Source organism: Vanderwaltozyma polyspora, genomic scaffold (assembly GCF_000150035.1).
Source record: "Vanderwaltozyma polyspora DSM 70294 KpolScaffold2000 genomic scaffold, whole genome shotgun sequence".
In the NCBI taxonomy this organism is placed as follows: Eukaryota; Fungi; Ascomycota; class Saccharomycetes; order Saccharomycetales; family Saccharomycetaceae; genus Vanderwaltozyma; species Vanderwaltozyma polyspora.
Genome location: NW_001834690.1, coordinates 71,472 through 91,397, shown reverse-complemented (window position 1 = coordinate 91,397; position 19,926 = coordinate 71,472). Strand labels below are relative to the sequence as shown.

The 19,926-nt window shown below is 33.4% G+C and overlaps 10 protein-coding genes and 1 further gene across 10 annotated transcripts, besides 3 other annotated features; 2 read left to right on the top strand and 9 right to left on the bottom strand.

The window, feature by feature from the left end:
• Positions 1–2,241, bottom strand: part of Kpol_2000p48 — a gene marked incomplete at both ends in the record, with an annotated part of 5,221 nt that extends 2,980 nt beyond the window's left edge.
• Positions 24–470, bottom strand: Kpol_2000p46 (Tkp5 protein; the record flags this gene model as incomplete). Its single annotated transcript, XM_001646889.1, has 1 exon — positions 24–470. The coding sequence occupies one exon, from the start codon at positions 468–470 to the stop codon at positions 24–26; it is 447 nt and encodes a 148-aa protein (XP_001646939.1).
• Positions 793–897: a sequence feature (similar to Saccharomyces cerevisiae YSP1 (YHR155W) and SIP3 (YNL257C)~interrupted by Tkp5 element).
• Positions 900–950: a sequence feature (similar to Saccharomyces cerevisiae YSP1 (YHR155W) and SIP3 (YNL257C)~interrupted by Tkp5 element).
• Positions 952–2,241: a sequence feature (similar to Saccharomyces cerevisiae YSP1 (YHR155W) and SIP3 (YNL257C)~interrupted by Tkp5 element).
• A 439-nt stretch (positions 2,242–2,680) lies between these two features.
• TGL2 (triglyceride lipase) lies at positions 2,681–3,901 on the bottom strand (the record flags this gene model as incomplete). Its single annotated transcript, XM_001646888.1, has 1 exon — positions 2,681–3,901. The coding sequence occupies one exon, from the start codon at positions 3,899–3,901 to the stop codon at positions 2,681–2,683; it is 1,221 nt and encodes a 406-aa protein (XP_001646938.1).
• A 281-nt stretch (positions 3,902–4,182) lies between these two features.
• On the bottom strand, positions 4,183–5,199 carry Kpol_2000p44 (PPIL4 family peptidylprolyl isomerase; the record flags this gene model as incomplete). The annotated part of the gene is made up of 1 exon (XM_001646887.1): positions 4,183–5,199. One exon carries the CDS (start codon positions 5,197–5,199, stop codon positions 4,183–4,185), a length of 1,017 nt encoding a protein of 338 aa, XP_001646937.1.
• A 246-nt stretch (positions 5,200–5,445) lies between these two features.
• On the bottom strand, positions 5,446–6,912 carry COQ6 (putative N,N-dimethylaniline monooxygenase COQ6; the record flags this gene model as incomplete). Its single annotated transcript, XM_001646886.1, has 1 exon — positions 5,446–6,912. One exon carries the CDS (start codon positions 6,910–6,912, stop codon positions 5,446–5,448), a length of 1,467 nt encoding a protein of 488 aa, XP_001646936.1.
• Positions 6,913–7,947: 1,035 nt separating this feature from the next.
• Positions 7,948–10,434, top strand: FOL1 (trifunctional dihydropteroate synthetase/dihydrohydroxymethylpterin pyrophosphokinase/dihydroneopterin aldolase FOL1; the record flags this gene model as incomplete). The annotated part of the gene is made up of 1 exon (XM_001646885.1): positions 7,948–10,434. The coding sequence occupies one exon, from the start codon at positions 7,948–7,950 to the stop codon at positions 10,432–10,434; it is 2,487 nt and encodes an 828-aa protein (XP_001646935.1).
• Positions 10,435–11,027: 593 nt separating this feature from the next.
• Positions 11,028–11,504, bottom strand: GIS2 (mRNA-binding translational activator GIS2; the record flags this gene model as incomplete). Its single annotated transcript, XM_001646884.1, has 1 exon — positions 11,028–11,504. The coding sequence occupies one exon, from the start codon at positions 11,502–11,504 to the stop codon at positions 11,028–11,030; it is 477 nt and encodes a 158-aa protein (XP_001646934.1).
• Positions 11,505–12,024: 520 nt separating this feature from the next.
• RTC4 (Rtc4p) lies at positions 12,025–13,191 on the bottom strand (the record flags this gene model as incomplete). The annotated part of the gene is made up of 1 exon (XM_001646883.1): positions 12,025–13,191. One exon carries the CDS (start codon positions 13,189–13,191, stop codon positions 12,025–12,027), a length of 1,167 nt encoding a protein of 388 aa, XP_001646933.1.
• A 707-nt stretch (positions 13,192–13,898) lies between these two features.
• Positions 13,899–15,230, top strand: TEX1 (Tex1p; the record flags this gene model as incomplete). Its single annotated transcript, XM_001646882.1, has 1 exon — positions 13,899–15,230. The coding sequence occupies one exon, from the start codon at positions 13,899–13,901 to the stop codon at positions 15,228–15,230; it is 1,332 nt and encodes a 443-aa protein (XP_001646932.1).
• Positions 15,231–15,344: 114 nt separating this feature from the next.
• MRPL17 (mitochondrial 54S ribosomal protein mL46) lies at positions 15,345–16,154 on the bottom strand (the record flags this gene model as incomplete). The annotated part of the gene is made up of 1 exon (XM_001646881.1): positions 15,345–16,154. The coding sequence occupies one exon, from the start codon at positions 16,152–16,154 to the stop codon at positions 15,345–15,347; it is 810 nt and encodes a 269-aa protein (XP_001646931.1).
• A 550-nt stretch (positions 16,155–16,704) lies between these two features.
• NRD1 (Nrd1 complex RNA-binding subunit) lies at positions 16,705–18,510 on the bottom strand (the record flags this gene model as incomplete). The annotated part of the gene is made up of 1 exon (XM_001646880.1): positions 16,705–18,510. One exon carries the CDS (start codon positions 18,508–18,510, stop codon positions 16,705–16,707), a length of 1,806 nt encoding a protein of 601 aa, XP_001646930.1.
• Between the last annotated feature and the right edge of the window lie 1,416 nt (positions 18,511–19,926).

Sequence of the window (19,926 nt, the reverse complement as noted above, 5' to 3'; positions counted from 1 at the left end):
TTCGAAAAATGGGCATGGGGGACTTAAACATTTCCTACGATACCTTTTTTTAAGTACTCTAAAAGTAACAATCCTGTTGGACCAGATCTTTTAGTCATCTGGAAGGAGTTTCTAATCTTTTTCTCAATATCTTTAGAAACATTCTTTTTGATAAGAGAAACAAGATTAGTGTCTAAGATTATTTTCATAGACTTGATTTGAATATCAGGTAATCCATATTCAATTCTAACGGATTGAATATCTCCAGTTTCAACATATTCTGACCAAATGTGACTGGCTTCACCAACTACTTGCATAAAGTAATGATACCACATATCATAGTTTTGGACACCAAGTAGTTCAATGGGAATAAGGTCGGTTGCATTGGCAGGGCTCATAACCTGTTTGCGCAGGTTCGAAACCAGGACGGCACCTATTTCTTGAGATTGGAATAGGTGAGTGTTATTGGACTGTTGATCAGGGTGGGACATGGTTGTACTGGAGTGATAGTGGATATATTAACTGAGATCTAAGGTATAAGTACAATTATACGTTAGTTGTTTATTCAAGCTCTTGGTTTTTTATAAATTCTAAATATAGTATACAAAATATAAAATATAATTTAGTTCATAAAGTGAACATTAGAAAAGAGAAAATATTTTCTAGAAACTTGAAATCTGGTCTGCTTATATACCTTTTGAAAACTAACAGTTACCCTGAATGTGTTCCTGTCAGCAAAGTATATCTTTCAGACATAGGGTTAGATCTGGATAACTTAAGATTGTCATCTACTGATTCCCAGAATCCAACAAACGCATCGTATTCAGAAAATCTACCTTTCAAAAACTTTAATAAAGGCTTAGGATCGGTATTCCATGGAGGTATTAGTTGATCCACCGAAGATGTGGTACTTGAGGCAACTCAAAAAACTCTGGAGAAAATCGTTTAAAAGCAATATCTGATTCAAAACTGGTTTTTATTCAGATTAAAGGCATATCTTTGGGCTGCATTGAAATAGGTTAACCAAGATTTTAGATCTTTTAAACTTTCCGCTTGTAAAATTAACGTTAGGTCCTTATACGAATTGCCGTCTTGATCAGTTACCTTATTCCCCACAATCTTAACTTCAAAACAAAATTTACGGCCTTCTTCTGGGCAATACCTCACATTCACCAGTAAAATACCAAATTTATCTGTCTCTTCAACATAAGTTTTTGATGGTGATATCGAGAACATACCGAAGACAGAATGCTGAATAAAACACCATCTCCTAACCCATATAGTTCTACTTGGCCTGCCAACTGTAGTTTTCATAAACAACCAACCAGATTTTTCTGGAGATTTAGTAATTGGGATATTATTTGGTTGAGGTAATAGAGAGGAAGTGTTGATACCTCTGATGTTATAATCGTTGATATCCTCAGATGGTTTTGTTCGATGTTCCGTATAATCTAGAACTTGTTTTTTAGCAGATTCGATCTCTACAGCCAAACCATTAGCACCTTCAATTGCCTTTTCCAACCAGGTTAAATGGTCATTATAATACTCAGCAATTGAAGGGATTAATTCAACATTACCACCAGCCTCTTTAAATTTTGAAATATTATATTTTTTTAATCTGCCAATGACATCTAAAATGAATTTATCAACATTAAGTTTCACACTATATATGGAGCTAGCAAGATCCAATGAAGCTTCTAAATATGACTTTTTAATTTCGAACAGGTTTGCCGAAGATTCCCTTAAAGTTGAAGGATTTAAGTCAGTATTAGAAATATTAATCTCTTGGTCCTCAGCTAACATGTCATCATATTTTTTTTGGAAATATTCAAAATCTTTCCTCATTTTAACGTATGGTTTAATGGTTGTGGTTTTTAAATCTTTCAACACTTGTGAATAAGCAGTACCATCACCAACTAAATATTGTAATATCTTAGTTACCAATTTGCGGTAGTCATCATTAAATCTTTCTAAAAGCATAGGAACAAAACTTTGATTTGTTATAAGCCCATTGCTGATCATATCAGTCGGTGGTAACATTTGAGCTAAAAGTTTCTCCTTTGTAGCAACGAACTCCTTGAATGACGAAGTATATTTATTATCCAAGAAGTCAATATTTTCATCTATCCAACCATCAAAATATTCAACTTTGGAATGGAAAAAATTTACAGATGCTCTGAAAGAAGGAGAATCCAATGAAGCTTCTTTAAATGCAACTGAAATAAGTTTCAATTGCTTGTCTGTGTCGTTATTATTGGTCATCTTTGAACTTTATCAATCACTTTAATTTCTTTCACTTGATTACCTTTTCTATATCTCCTATCTAGAACCTTATCAGCACCTTCCATAAAAAAAGGAAGCAACGTCCAGTTAACTGATAATGTTTAACCTGTTACAACACTTTACAATCTATATAGTGTTAGTGTATCAACCTATAATTCACCATCCATATCCTTCATCTTTTACCTATAATATCATAGTTCTTGTATGGAAACTTTCTTATATCTCTGTATTTCCTGGGGAAATGGCTGAATATAAAGCTATATCTAAGTCACGTGATTACTTTTTAAAATACGTTGATTAGCCACTTATAGAGTATAAATGGTAATATAAATTGATACTAAGTTTGGATATTATTTTATACAAGTAACTACAAAGCTTTGTGTCTCATATCCCATCGTCAATTCAAAATTATTGTTTATTAAAACCCTTTTTTAGCTAAGTCATCAGCAATCATCAAGTAAAAATCTAGAGCATTGATATCATTTTTAGTTTTGTCAGTTCTTTGATCATCTATTTCATCAATGAAGTTCCTGAAATCTATTTCTAACCTATTTCTCCAGTTGATGATATCCATATGGTCGAAATTGTATAGGGCACCCAGAAATTTTCCCCAACAACTGCTTCTTACTGTTACTAATCCATCGTTTGGTTGACCGTCAGACAATTCATCAATAATCTTCCAAGATGGATAGAATAAATTATGCCATTTAGGATAAAAAAATGAACCATATGAGAAATACTCGACGTTTGGATCGTCATGTACCATTGCATTGAAATATTGCATGTAGTAAGTAGTCAATTGATAGAATGGATCTGGTAAAAGAAGGGGGCTATATTTTAAAGGTGAGTTTCTTCTGAATTCTTCGAATTTGTCTACCACGTAATCTGCCATCTCTGAACCTTGGTGTGGGGTGGAGATAGTAGTTAGACTTGCAACTTGGTAAGATTTACTGGGTATTTTAGCGATTAAATACCTACAATCAAGGCCACCCATGGAATGTGCTATAAAATTCAATTTGAGTCTATTTTCTGAATCACCAGTATCTGATGATTCCTCCATTACATACCCAGAACTCAATAAACCTTTAACTTTTGTTTCAATAAATGTATTTAATACAGCAGCCCTTTGTTCCACACTACCAAAACTGGGTACCTTGGCAGTTAGAACGGTACAACCTTTCTCTTCAAGTTTATCCTTGATACCATGCCAGTATTCCACCTCAATAGCACCAATTTTCAAATTCTCATCATCTTCATAACCCATCACATCATAGACAGTACTCATAGTCATCGAGTTAGCAACTAAGTGAAACAATTGATAAACTGAAGGTACCAAAATCAATCTATCAAAACCTGACAAACCATGGCATAAAACAACAGGGTACTTTGGAGGCTTGAAATCTTTAATAGGTGGTATACTCTTGATTATTTTAACATCATCCAAGGACACATTAGGTCTCCTATCATTTAATTTAATAATCTCATTGTAAGAAGTGAAGAATCCCTTAACGAAAGGATCTTTAAAATCTAATTCTAACCTCTCTTCTTTGCTAAACTTACTATCAACCTTAGGGAATCTACCAAATAAACACTTCAACGAATTGATGAACCCATTTTCAGGTTCAAATAGAACTACCATCTCTTGTTTAACCTTCTATTCCTTTCAAACAGATATCCATAAACAGCTAAACAGGGGAGGTTACATACTATATTAGATTTCTTAAATAGGCTCATCTCATCTCTTATAAGTGATATATGAAACCATGAATAGTGAACTTGTTAATGGTCAAGTGATGATGATTGAGAGATCTTTTACGAATTGGAGATGGTAGTATTAGAATGTTATATAACAATTTTTGTTTTAGTTTGATTTGATTTGAATTGGTCTCTACATACACTAGAGGATGGAAGGTTTAGCTTTTAAAGTTTCCCTTCGATCCAATCTTTACTTAGCTTGCCTACACTTTGACAGAAATCTACATGGATTCTTCTATCATCTATAATTGTAGATTCCATTTTAGTATAAGCTAATTCACATGAATGTTTTGTTGTGAATTCGATGAACCCATATCCTAGAGAGTAACCAGACTCTTTGTCTTTGATTATTTCTACTGATTTGATTTCACCAAATCTCTGGAATATCATAGCAATGTCTTTTGCTTTAGTCGATGGATTGAGTTTACAAATGAATAGTACATTTTCTAATGGTCTTACACCTACTGATGGAATATCTCCAATTATCTCCAATGTAGTTTCCTTTCTTAGAATATCTTTTTTAATGTCTTGGATTTCTTTTGATGATGATGGTACTGAATTATCGATTATATGTTGTGGTAGTCTCACTTCATCTATTGGCAAAGAGATTTCATATTCACAGAATCCTTCTGGATCAGGGAATGGGTCTTTTAAAATATGCATCTTGATGATTCTAATATCTGTAACTAATTCATTTTTCTCATCTATAATTGCTCTATTAAAATTATCTAGCACGTCCCAATTTCTTCTATTTACACGACCAAAAAATGAAACAGACCCATCATTTGAATCCCAATCAGTTAAAGCAACCACCACTTTAGATCCTATTAACCTCTCTTTATCCTTAAACGTAGTTTTAAATCCTATTCGTCCCATATCAGCTTCTTTAGTGTTAACCGATGATGAACATGTAGCAAGCTCAGGGACTATCGTATCGACATTGTTCTTGTTCAGGAGTGAATTGATGAATGTACTATGAACTCTCAACTCCTTCCTATCTTTGAACCTATACAATCCATCCCCAAACTCTATGCTATGACCTTTCCTTATATCATAAAAGCATTGATAATTATAATAGTTTGCTTTACAAAGCTTTAAAAAATTATAAGCTTCAACAGAGGAATCCTTACAATCAAGTGTAACTCCAAATGAACCAATTGTGGTCTCTACTAATACACTCATTGCCTTATCTGTTTGTATTAAGGTATAGAGTCTTGGTTAACTTATATGAACCTGTTCAACAACAAGAACTTCTTTAATGCCTGGGGATTTTTCATAGCAACATTGAGCATAAGAATTTATAAAGGTAAATATATAAAAAATATCGTTAAATTATTAAATAAGTATATACTAGAAGAGTGGGAGATGATGTATTGAATCTTTCCATTTTGCTTTTGATCGGTATTACAAGTTTCGTTTCGTTCCAGTTTATTTTTTGGCAATTGGTTCCCTGGCAGAGGTACCCAATGTATTTGTAATTAAATCTTTAATTGGACTAAAATTATTGATGAAATTTGCACCAATAGTTCTTAGGCCAACCATAGGAGCGAAATCTGTACCGTATAATTTATGGCATTTGTCGGCTATTCCTAGCAGTATGGTGTTGGTTGAGTAACGATCTGCCCAGAATGGCTGTAAAGCTAGAAGAGAACCGATATCCAGGCCTCTGTAAGTGGCCTTTTCCAAAGCATTGACTAAAGCTTCAGTGTCACCTTCCCCCATATTCAAACCTTGGCCAGCTAAAGGATGTGTGGTATGGGCAGCATCACCTAATAGTGCAATTCTCTCGGCACAATAAGTGTCAGCATGGAACATTTTCATTGGAAACCTTGCTCTTGATTCACCTATTATACTGGCAATTCTTGTAGGATAACATTCGTCGATATCAGATTCATTTTCTAGATTGTCGAACACCTGTTGTATTCTTGAATCAATATCTTCTATTAAATCTTTATCAGTGATACTTTTTTCCTTTAATTTATTATAATAATATTGCATGTCAGCGTTATCCAAAACGAAAGCAGCGTTGACCATGGCAGTAAATGCTTCTGGTGTCAACGATACTAGCAATTTTGTGGTTTCGTCATTGTGGGTCCACACAAGAGTGGCATTGTCGTCTGGTAATGGCAAGTGGGCAATTGGACCAGTTGGTAAAAATCTTTGCCAACCTCTAACCTTGTAAGGCGGGTATTCTAATTTCATGGTGGCAACAATCCCAAATTCATTGTAGAACCAGCCACGGGATTGGATACCTGAGAAAGCTCTAACAGGAGAATTGAAACCATCGGCGCCTACCAATAACCTTGTTTTAAAAGCTTGACCATCTTCCAAAGTTACAATTGGCCAGGAAGTGGCATCATTAGGGTCGCTGTACTTGATACTAGCCACTTTAGTCTTGTCAATAAGCTTAAAGCTATCTTCACCCAATTGCAAGTCTGTTAATCTTTTCAAAGCAGAAGACTGGACATTTAAAATTTCCACCATATGAGAAATTCCATCTTTCTCCATATCAATAGTCCCATTTGAGCAACCGTCAGTGACATAGACCCCGTCATAAACCATCATTCTGTCTTCCATCAAATTAATACCAACTTTAGACTTGATAAAATCCAAAGAAGGTGGAGTCAAACTAACCACACGATTAGTGTAATTTTCTGGTGGTGAATCGTAAAAAGAACCAACCTTATCCTTAATATCACCTCCATCAACCAAAACAGTCTTGAAATGTTTCAAAGCAGGAGATGCCTTAATAGCAGCAGCTAAAGTCAAACCAGCTGGACCACCACCAACGATCAAAACATCTGCCAATTGTGGTGATTTCACCTTTGCTCCACCAGTAGCAAAACCCCTAGCAACGAACCTTTGCCAGACAATCCTACTCCTAACCAGCATCATATATTATACCTTAGAAAATATAAGTCGGTACTCACAACAGATATCCCTCAATTGCACCAGATGCAGTCAGATCCAAAGACAAAATTGACTTTGAATCAACTGTTTAGTTGTTAAATATCCTTTCGAATGTAGCCATTAACATGTTTTTATCTTTTAAACATTTTTTTTTTTTGCTTTAACGATATTTTTGAGATTTGGTTGAAGCGAATTTTAAGATGAGCTCATCTCGTATATAACATTTGGGATGATTTAGGTGGTAAATGGGATATAAGTGGACAAAGAAGTAGGATTGGGTTTGATTTTGGGTTGTAATTTGTGTCTATCGGTATGGTTTAGTATATTTACCAATTTGTTCTGTTGAAATTGGGCCAGAAACAAGGGTTTTCCCTATAATTTTTAGTGCTAGGCACCGACATGGTAGATTATAGTCAATATACGGTTCAGATCATACAAAATATAGGGTACATTTTGGAAGGTATTTAATCCAATGACAGTAGAGTGGGGTCTTCTGATGGGGGGTATAGATGGATTGGATGTGTCACAGACGTGGAAAAGTTGTTCTAGTCTGGGTATGGTTGAACTCTATATAGATGGGACTTTTTTGCTAAGTGGGAATGGTTGGTGGTCACGTGATTTGAAAAATTAATTCACAGTTGGTACCATATAGTTCAGTGTGGTTTTACCAAACAAACACCTTCAGACCACTTCGATAACATATACATCTCTATCTTCACGTCCATACGTTGTTAAAATTGACTGTGTCTCTAAAGATGCATTGGATTGCGAGTGATGATGACTCTTCTCCCTCCCACTCTCCTCCATGACATTGTCTTTTAGCCACAGCGTAACCATCGCAGTGAAATATTTGATATTGGCCGTAATGAAATATTTTGGATGAGATGACATGAACCTTCAATGAGAAGACCTCTTTGGATTGCAATGAACTGGTCTTGATCGCATTGTAATGGTAGATATAACTCTGATGCTGGTTTGAAATACGTTACTAGTATCATTGGTGGTGTTCACGTTTTGTAGATGACGAAGGATCAAAATTTAAAGATGTTAGAACGCCGTTTCATGAATATGGGAATATCTCGATTTTATTCAACTTCAAATAATGTTGCTGTTGTTAAAAATGTAAAGGATAAAGTTTACATTGAAAAGTTGAGGGTCGATGCCATTGTTGGTCCAGATTGCTGGGGTCAATTGAATCCGCAACGTTGTTTGATCACGTTGGGCATGTCCACTGATTTTGGTAAAGCTTCAAATACTGATGATTTAAGTTATTCTTTGAACTATGCTGCAATATCAAGAGACGTTACAAACTTTGTTAACGCTAGAAAGAATTGGTTATCACTGAGCAAGCTTTCTAGGGATGTATCAGATTTTGCCATGAAAAGTTATAAAGGCATCGATATGTTGGAATTGAATGTAAATTCTAAAGATGCTCATATCAGAAGCGAAGATGTTTCCTGTGTAGTATTGAAATCAAGAAATGAAGATTCCATCTCTGAGCCAAAATATGATTATTTGAGAATAACTAATTTGAAGTTGCTGACACTGATTGGCATTTTCACTTTTGAAAGATTGCAAAAACAATTTGTCACATTGGATTTAATCATTCCTTGGCCAAAAGATGTTAAAGATACTGTTTCTTACAAGACTATCATAGATAAAGTTGTGGCGTATACAGAAAATGCAAACTTCAAAACAGTTGAAGCATTGGTGGAGTCAGTTGCAAAAGTTATAGCAATGGAGCCATATTTCCAACAATTACAAGATGTCCCAATTGAAGTAAAAGTAATTAAGCTGAATGCTATTACCGCAACTGAAGGAGTTGGTGTTAGTTGTATAAGAACACCAAAAGAATTACAATCTTTACATATCGAAACTGATCAAGGAAAGCGCAATGGTGTGATAGAGGCTGATAACATTTCTTCACCGTTTAATTTGCCTGTATTAGAGAGAAAAATATCAAAAATAAATTCTGCATTTCTGGCTTTTGGATCCAATGTAGGCGATAGATTTGCAAACATAAACAATGCATTGTCCTTGTTACAGCAAAATGAAAAAGTCAACATCGAAAAAGTGTCTTCTCTATTCGAAAGTGAACCAATGTACTTTAAAGACCAAAGTCCTTTTATGAATGGTTGTATTGAGATCACCACCCAATTGACTCCACATGAACTACTCGAATTATGTAAGAAGATTGAATATGATGAGTTAAAAAGAATCAAACATTTTGATAATGGTCCTAGATCAATTGATCTCGATATCGTGATGTACATCAATGATAAAGGTGAGCATATTCTGATCAATGATGAAACATTGGTTGTACCACACCCAAGAATGCTGGAAAGGACCTTTGTCTTGGAACCATTATGTGAATTGATTTCACCAACCCACATTCATCCAATATCAGCGGAACCAATTTTTTCATCTTTGCAAGAAATCTATAAGAAACAAGATCCAGAAAATGAATTATGGGTGTTAAATCCTTTACCTGGTCAATCAAGATTCTTGAAGTATAAATCCGTTACGAAATTTAATTGTTTTGATAATTCATACAATAGATCACTAGTTTCTCCTACTTATCTTATGGCAATCATCAACACTACTCCTGATTCGTTTTCAGGTGATGGTATGTTGGATAATGATATTGATATGCAATTAAAGCATATCAAAGAACTTTGTGATAAGGCATTGCAACTATCTGATTCAATTATTTTGGATATTGGCGGTTGTTCAACTCGTCCAAATTCTGCTCAAGCTAGTAATGAAGAAGAATTTGAGCGTACAATTCCTTTAATCAAAGCGATCAGGGAATCAAATACCCTTCCAAATTCAAAGATTATTCTATCCATCGACACTTATAGAGCAAGCATGGCGCAAAAAGCTATTGAAGCTGGCGTAGATATTATTAATGACATTTCAGGAGGATCGTTTGACAAAGACATGTTTAAGGTCATTGCAAAAAATGCGAGAGTAAGTTACGTTTTATCTCATATTAGAGGTGATATATCAAATATGGTTACATTAAATGATTATACGGAGGATAAATCTGAAAACGAAGAATTTATCTATGGTGAAAAGAGTACATCCTCTGAAACCTCATTCATAAGAACAATTTCCAGAGAACTTGCTAAATCCTATGAAAAAGCGATTTCAGAAGGTATTAAACGTTGGCAAATACTTCTTGATCCTGGGTTAGGTTTTGCTAAGAACGGTAAGCAAAACTTGGCAATTATTAAAAATTTGCCAATCATGAAGAATTACTCAGTAGATTTGAATGATGACACTTATGTTAGTTTCCGTAATTTACCAGTACTACTTGGTCCTTCAAGAAAGAAATTCATTGGCACCATTACAAAGGATGACGAGCCAAAGGATAGGGATTTTGCAACTGGCGCATTAGTTGCCTCATGTATAGGGAATGACACGAATATAGTTAGGGTACATAACGCAATTGAATGTGGTAAAAGTGTTAAGATTGCGGACACTCTTTATCGTGACATTGAATGAGTCTTCAGTCAAGAAGTTCTGGTTTCATAAAAATACCAGATTTAGCTTAATCCTATGTATAATTTTAAATAGAGAGATAGAGTAATAAAAAATATTTGTGAACCTCTAGAACATGATGTACAAAGTTAGGATAAAAATACAATGTTTATTATAAAACAGCTATAGTACAGATAAATAAATAACTGCAAAATTAAAACTATAAAAAAACAGGATAATAATCAACTTGTTAACCTTTTTCCTCGAATAGATATGTTTATAAAAACTAGTAGAATCTCGAAGTTTAAAAAATGTATGATATTGCTGTTACATGAACAAAAAATGATGAGATTTGAGTAAAAATGTTAGAATTTAATTTTTAAAAAGTATACTAAAAAAGAAAAAATGTATTAATAATAAAAACTTTGGACAAATCAATATTGCTTTTCAGTAACCCAAGTTAAATTTTCAAATGATTGAGGATGTAATAAAACCCAATTAATAAAAATAAAATAAAAGGAAAAGCATATAGCTTGACTAATATCATTTGAGGATCAGCTCATGGATATACGTTCAACCCTTCTCCTCCTCTTGTGTTAATAAAAACCTGACCCAGCTTAATAAGATGGGCATTCTCTGGAAATGTGGCCAGTTTGGTTACAGTTGTAACAAACTTTTTCACCAGCACCAGATGGACAGTCCTTGGATAAATGACCAAACTTACCACAAGAATAACATTTTGAACCAGTTTGTAAACAATCCTTAGCCATATGGTTTGGACCACCACAGTTGTAACAAGCAACTCTTGGATTTGGTTTTGAAGATCCACTGAATCTACCCTTCTTTGGTTCTGGACATTCCCTAGAGATATGGCCGGTTTGGTTACAGTTGTAACAACGTTGAATAGTACATTCAGTCTTAACATGACCAGTCTCACCACAATTGTAACATTGCTTGTGTTCAACAGTTCTAGCCATGGTACATTCAGATTGAACATGACCTGGTTGGTTACAGTTGTAACACAATTTTTCAGAATCACAACCTTCTGCTAAATGACCTAATTTACCACAAATGTAACACGCTTTCTGAGACATCTTTCTTCCCTATTCTTCCTCAACCTCGTCGATTCGCTTCAAAATCAATTCAAAATCAACCCTGATTCAAAACTTTACTAGATTTATTGATTAATCTTTAATATATTCATTGCTTAAACTTCAATAATTCAAACATATCTTAAATAACTCGTATATCTCTTGTGGATTTTTACCTTTCAAATTCTTAATTGATAATAAATAAAAAAAAATTTTCTCCGTGAAATGTGATCTTGGATGCTTGGGATAAAAACCAACAAACAAATAATTTGGTCACGTGTGGTATCAGATCACGTGAATTCTTTAAGATCACGTGAAGTATCCTCTAGTTAAGACACTCTCTATCATCTTTAAGATAGGTCAAGTAAACACCAATCAGTCAGGTCAGAACCAAAATAATTAGAGAAACTTGGTGATTGATGAGGTATTTCTAATTATAAAGACAGTTACTGTTCAATTGGAAAAAAAACAACGTTTGTCCCAGATAATGCCTCTGTCTTTACCTTTGAGAATTCATTCATCGTTATGTCTCTTTCGGTAGAGCTATTCTCCATTTGCGACTGGAATATTTAGCGACATTTAATTGTAAATTCTCTATATTTTTTTCCTCTGATAGGACTTCCCACGGTTGCATTGGATCGGTATCTGCTACTATTTGGCCAAACTTTACCGTGTCCTGCAGAATTGAGTAGGCTTTGGATCTTGCTGATTCTCCAGATCCTTCATTATTGTCATCAAAGTAGTTTGGGTCATCTTTTAACCCCATTTCTTCAATACAAACTGAGATTAATAATTCTGGTGCCAATACGTAAGATGAGAAGTCTCTAGGACCCCACCATCTAGCTGTGGGTGATTTTAAGGAACATATCTTTTCTTTATAAATATCATAAATATATTCACCAACACATAGTTGTCTTCTCAACCCATAATATCCTGCTTGAAATTTTTTGAGGTCTAAAGCTCTGAATTCATGGGCTGATAATATCGCTCTCTCGGAATTCAGAAATGCCTGTTTGGCTGAATCGTAGTATACCGATTGCAATTTGCCCTTTAGAAGTTGGATGATAATATCCATATATGGTTTTATTGCTTCAATAATTTCATCATGATATAAGACTTGTGGAAGCTTAAATTCCTTGTTATATTTAGCCCTTACTTCAAGTTTCTTTATTAAGAAATCCCTTTGTGTAAATTCTTTTATAATAGTTCTTTTCTTTCTTTTATGTAATTTTAATGGAACTTTCTGAAGTATTGAATCAAACAACCCTAAATGCTTAAGTTCATGACTACCATATTTTACATGTAGTTTTGTATCCTTCAACTTGACCACTTCAATTTCATCTAGCGGTTGTTCATCATCAGCATCAGCAATTTTTTCTTCTTCGCTGTTGGTAGTTGTTATAAATTCATTCTCACCATTACTTACTGAATCTTCTTCAACTTTCAAATTAGAACCTTCCAGAACTCCAAATGCATTTATAATCTGATTGGAAATACCATTCGTATAAGATTCATCGTCCTGTACTCTATCCTCGCATTCAAAACTGCTTGCAGAATCATCACTAAGCTCAGTATTACTTCGACTAGAATGTTCGCTAGACTCTTGATTTAAATTCAACTTTGAATTCTTTATAGAATAATTCAATGATCTCTTGCCATATGTCTTTCGTTTGAGTCCCTTATTAGACATTGCCAACTGTTGGATAGTTGTATCTAATCTTGAGTCTGCAATTTTGACATTTTAACTAACCTTGGATACCATTGTTTATATTAAAAGAGAAGGCTTATTTTTTAAAATCATTTTAGTGATGACTACTTGTATAATTTAAAGGAAGCAATGAATAAATATAGGAAAGATAGAAATTTCAATTACAAGCAAGGTTACTGAATAACTAAATCTTAATGTTGTGTTCTTGTATATCCAATTGTAAGTTTAAAATTTTAGTAGAGCTTTTAATAATTTGTTTTTAAAGTTTTTGTTAACCCAATTTGAAAGCAAGTTGCTAAAGACAAAACTTAAAAATATTGGTGTTCAAAGGTATCTCAAGAAAGTGTAAGCAATCAGATTTGTTTAACAAAGACAATTGAATATTTATTGAACTTTATCATTGTGATTGAGTTGATATTGTAAATAATATGATGGTTTAATAAGTTATTTCTTGTCACCATTTATGTATCTGTGTGAAACATCCGAACACCTCATATTAAGTTTGGAATATATCTGCTATAAGTGAAAAATCACATATCTATAAAATTGATTTGAACTTAAGCAATGCTAAAAGGTTGGTGATACTTCAAGCCAAGATTAAACCAGTAAACAATTCATTTGGGATTCATTATACCAACATAATTTCACAGGGTCATCATACAAAAGGTTTGGGTAAGAATTAATATCCAATGCTAGGGTTTGAAACAGAATTTATTGAGACCACAGATAAATTATCTGAAAAATTGGTTAAATTGCTAGTTGAAAAGAAGAATTCTGATGTAATTGAAGATGACAGAAGGATTCATGTACTGTCCAGATCCCGTTCTAGATTTGCTGCACCTGTAGCGAAAGATGAAGTGTTATCGATGGAATTTCATCCAGCTGGTAGCTATTTAGCCTATAGTAGAATTGACGGTTCTTTAACCGTATGGAGTTTAGAATATGAGAGTTTTACTAAGTGCAAAAGAATATACTTGGAAGATGCCTGTGGAGCAGATAAAGCTATTCACAGTATCTCATGGAATCCGTATCATATTGGACAATTTGCTACTTCTTCAAATTCTAATTCTGTAATAATTTGGAACGTAGATTTTAACAATAATCATTTATCTGTAGTGAAAAGGATAAATATTGCTAAAAAATTGAAAATATACAATTGTCTTTATGATAATTCTGGGAAATATTTAATAACGGTGACTAAAAACGAAGAATTGCATTTATTCGATACAACTAAGGAATATTCATTGAAGGCTGTATTTAAACTTAATAATAATTCAAATGAGGAAGATTTAATCAAATCAATATGCTGGAGTAATTCTAGCTCACATATTTTTATAGGTCTAGGATCTGGTAAACTCAAAGTATTAAAAGTGAATGAAGAAGGACAGTTAATTCCTCAGTTAGAAATTCAGGCACACAGAACTTCGATTTCTTGTCTAAAGATGCATAAATCAGGAAAATTCTTGATTAGTGGTGGTGAAGATGGGATATCTTCCATTTGGGATTTATCAACGTTAGTTTGTAAAATTACAATCACTAATATTGGCGCTTCCATTACCAATATAGATATATCCTCCACCGGTACAATTTTAGCTATATGTACATCTGATCTCAAAGTAAAGTTTTATGAATTTAATTCAGGAAAACTTTATGATTCATTGAAATGTTCAGATTCGACTGCTTCTTTATCATTTGCATTTTATCCTGATAAGTGTTGGTTTGTTTTTTCAGATAGTGATGAAATCTTGAAAAGAAGATACACTCCTTCACATTCCAAGACTGAAATGTCACTTTGGAAAGAGGAGCAAAGAGTGAAGAGAGAATCAAATATGAGAATAAAAAACCAAGTTTATGATAGAAGAGAGAGAGACCAAGAGAAATCAAATACTGCAAGAAGAGTACAACCTCAGAAGCGTGAAAGAGGTTGGGATCGTGACAAAGACAATATTGTTAATAAAAGAGAACGTCTACCTCAAAGAGGTAGTCGGTTTTCAAATAGACCATTGAAGCCTAGGATTTAAAGGACAGTAAATTTAACCTATCAGTATATCTTATTTACAGGATTAATACTAATATATTTATATATATAGTTTATTAGAATAATGAATATTTTATGCATAATGCAACATATTTATCTAAATCTCGGAAAGCATAAACTCTGTTCCTTTATAATAGCTTTTATCTACAAGATCTTTTATTTCTTCTTTAGTTAACCATGCAAAGTCCGTCACTAGTGTTTTACTTGGATCTTGTAATTCGAACTTACCACCCAAAATATGAGATTTGATAAAGAATTCATTAGAACCGTTCTTATGATTCATCACGGCTGCTGGGGTTCTTGAGACAGTCCAAGTATTAATTTCCTCACCACCTATTTCTCTCAAGCCAGTTTCTACTCTAATATGTAAACCACTATTGTCAGAGACTTCAAATTTAGGGAATGTCCATTTTCCTCCCTTATTTTTAACTAATAAATATAATGTTCTACTCAATTTTCTTTCTATACTTGAGATATCGCCCTTTTTATCAGCTTCTGTAATTCTTGAATTTGGTACAACTGGTCTAGATAAATCTTCTTCTTTCGAGGGTCCTTCATTCGAAGCGCCTTTAGGAAGAAGAACATTTTGTTTTTGGCTTCTTTCTCTACTTTGCTTGATATCTGGAAGACCCTTTGGAAACCAAACACCAGGTAATTTTGAGATTGGACCTTTCTGTAAATTTGCGAACTTATTTTGAGATAAAGTACCTTTCTTAAAATAGAAATAATCCGGGAAAGTCCACATCAGACGTCTTTCCAATCCAGACTGGTACTTATAGTAATTGCTCTCCATTTCAGTCAAATCCGGAGTGACAATTGGATTTCTAGAAAGAACAATGGATGATAAAATTGCACCATCTGCTGCTTTCTTAGCCGTAGTGGCCATGCCTCGTCTAAAAGTCAACATCAATGGAAAACTCTAGGAAGGGAAAATAACAAGTATAGACCTACAATTCTTGTCAGACTATTGAGTTATCATAAAGACACCTTGATCAATAAATACTTTATGTCTTTATAAGTTATTCATCAAATTTATTCAATTGTTAAATGCTTCAAGTATTCCAGATTCGAAGAAATTTCATTCAAATTGAGAAGGCCGGGTAAACCTTAAGTATTCCAAATATGTTGTCAGGGTAACAAGTTAAACTTAATAATGGCGTCAGCAATTATAAACAGATAATATATTAAGAACTTACTGGTTAAGAAGATTAATATTTATTATAAACCTTACAACTTAACTCTTTTTTTGTCTAAAATAATTCCAATGCATCAATGGTAATTTTTTGAAATTAAATTTTGATGGTATTACCACTAAGAAACATGGAATTGAAATATTCAAGTAATTGTTCAACTAGGGAAACGATTTTTGACATAATCTTTGTATTTGAACATATATCAACTTAATGAATTAATTAATTTATTAGATAGTTACATATGGTTCCTTGCTATATTATTTATTAACGTTGTTGTTGGTTCAACATGCTCATTAATGAGTTCAAATGAGCAGTTGGATCAAATGATTGTTGTGGTTGCTGTTGCTGTTGTTGAGGAGGTAGAGGAGGTGGAGGTTGTTGGTATTCATCTACACCCTGTTGTGGCATTGGTTGATTATATCCCATGTTTTGTTGTGGTGGATAACCTGAATACCTTTGCTCTGGAGGGTAAGCGCCGTATTGTGGAACGTTTTGAGTTGGTACCATTTCGCCCTTACCAGATCTTGGTCCATTTCTATTTGAATCTGTTGGCATCTTTTGTGAAATGGCTTTTGATGAGACACCTTCACCAACAACGATATCTGGTTCTTCAAAACAAATACCTGGGACTAGAGGCTCTCCACTGGTACCACCCCACTGGGCGCTTACTGACCATTTTTTATCAGCATCAGTCAATCTATGCATTGGAATTATACTGAAACCATGTTGATAATCACAACAGTCTCTTGGACCGAAACCTACACCCCAACGTGTTCTTAGTGGAGATGAACCATCCTTGTTAAAATTCATTAAAGCATATTCTGCTTCACGTCTTGAATATACTTTAACAAATGCATGTTTTCTGGCATTATTTAAAATAACGCTTTGAACTTCTGCATAAGGTCTTAATATGCTTGCAATATCCCATTCTTTCATGTTTAATGGAACACCACCAATAAATAAAGTACGACTCAACACTTTAACAGTATCACGAGGTAAATTAGGATCGTAACTGACAGGTTTTGGTCTATAATGAGAATTACTTGGAACGTTAACTTCATCTGGGTATAAGTGATGATTATTTGTAGCCATGTTACTACTTTGGGTGCTTGAATTTGAACCACTGCCCATGTATTCATGAGAGTAATTATGACTGTGATCGCGAGATCTTCTTGGAGGCGATCTTGATCTTGTTCTCTTTGAAGAGTATCTTTCTCTTTCTCTTTCGCGATCTCTTCTGCTACCATATTCAGTAGTAACATGTTGAGATTGTTGTGAAGGTTGATCAGACAGTTGTCTTTGATCCTGTTGTGAAGGTGAGGATATTGTTTTAGAATCGACTTTGACGTTCTGTTTTAGGAAATCTTTATTTTGTTGTAAGCCTGTTAAAATCTGGAATAAAGCGAACTGTTGATCTGAGATATTTTCTGAAGATAATTTATCTGAAATTTCAATTTTAGGTAGAAAAGGCAATGGTTTTATATTTTCTAAAATTTTAATACATCTTTCCCGTGGGTCTTCTGGTAGAGGTTCAGGAGTTTTATCGATAGATTCTTTGGATGAATTATTGTCTTCTGATGATACGGATGCGGCTACAGATGCAGATGCAGGTGAAATGTATTTATTTCTAATCGAATTTATTATTTCCTTTGGGAATAATCCTGATCTATCCCAAATATCTACAAGAACACGTATCTTATCTTTATGATCACTATTACTTTTAGCAATTGCTTCGGCCAATAAATCTTCAATTGCATTAGTTAAAACGTAAAGCGAATGACCAAAAGTACCAGAAGGAGAAGATGATTCGATCGATTCACTTTTGGATCTTGCTTCATCTAGATAGGCTCTACCAATCGAGTCAATAATATATAAAGAACCTAATTTGTGAGAATCTTGACAAGTTTTTGAATAATTTATAATTAGGGATATCAATTTTTCACCTTCTTCGATATGATCAAGTGCATAAGTTGTTAATTTCTTAATACGTGAACCCGAAATACCGGATTTTAATTCTTTAAATGATTCCAAGGTTGTTACAAAGTCTTGAAATGCTTCAGTTTCACTCATTTTGTACAATATTATCTGTTTTATCTTGTGATTTTTTATTTTTTTGTCTGAATTTGCTTCTTTCCTCTCAAACTTTTATGGTATTTTGTACTAATGTCTAATCTTCTAGATGTATTATTTCGATTAGCTTAATGCTTAATGGTATTCTTTTGCAAAAAATAAAAATAAATTGTTTAATGTTGTTTTATATTTCCTTGGAACTTCTTTCTACGAATACAAATTATTCTACGTGAAGTTATTGTTTATTTCAATAATAAAAGGAATGATGAATTAAATAGTGAAAAACAGTACGTTTTCGAAATCGTTTGTTTTCTTTTACTTTACGAATTTTATTTTATAGACTATTATACGATGTGTTGAGGAGGAGGGGGGAGGTAATGACGGCAACACAATCACTTTAAATAATTAAGTCAACAATACGATAATTTTAAAAAAAAAATTTAAACTCTCTTACAGGGGTACGTGAGTAACAATGCGTAAGTATATATAATAAAACTTTTAACTGTGAATTTTAAAATAAAAAAAATATTTTATCAGTAGTAGTGGTAGTTAATTGAAATACAATTAATTTAAGCACACTAGTCTTACACTTTTTACCAATTACAATATATATATATATGTAAATATCTATATTTTGTTCCTATTAGTTGAATAACTTAATAACGAACTCAATATCTAAATTTGTCTATTATTTTTATTTATATATCTGTTATTTATAACCTAAACTAAACAACAAATAGAAAAAAAACACACCAAATTTTTTACAAAGAGGTACAATTTGAAGATGTTCATTCTTTTCCTTTCTTCCAAAAATTCTTGGCCTTTTATACTTTTTGTTCTGTTTTGAAATGTGGAAGCAAAAAATTAAAGAAAAAAAAAGCAACGACGGGAAAAACAACAAAACAAAACGATTTTGACATCTTGTTCGTAACTAGTGAGTGGCAGTAAGGGTGAGGGAGAAATGGCTGGAGAAAAGAGGACGACGATGTGGCACGTGCTTCTAATTTGAGTATTTTTCCGTATTTTTACTGAACCATTTGTTGGTATGAACTGATAAAGAGCAGATGAGGAATGGGGGAGAGAGGGGGCAGAAGCAAAAGGAGGGTAACAACTATGTTCGGTGATGTATTGTTTCAACATAGCTTCATACGAATTAGTAAAGATCTATGACACCAGATAATACGTGTTGTTATGGTTGACACATATAAAGACTAATAGTGACTGCTATTTGATTCAATTGTATATTATTGTATATTATTTACTTACTCTGTACATTAGAAGAAGAAGATATAGAACTCTTTATTAATAAATATACTTATTAACAGTACTAATCTACCACCAAATAGACGAATAGAATAAAAGCAATACCAAGCACTTATTCAACGTACGATTACTAGATATCTATAAATTAAGAAT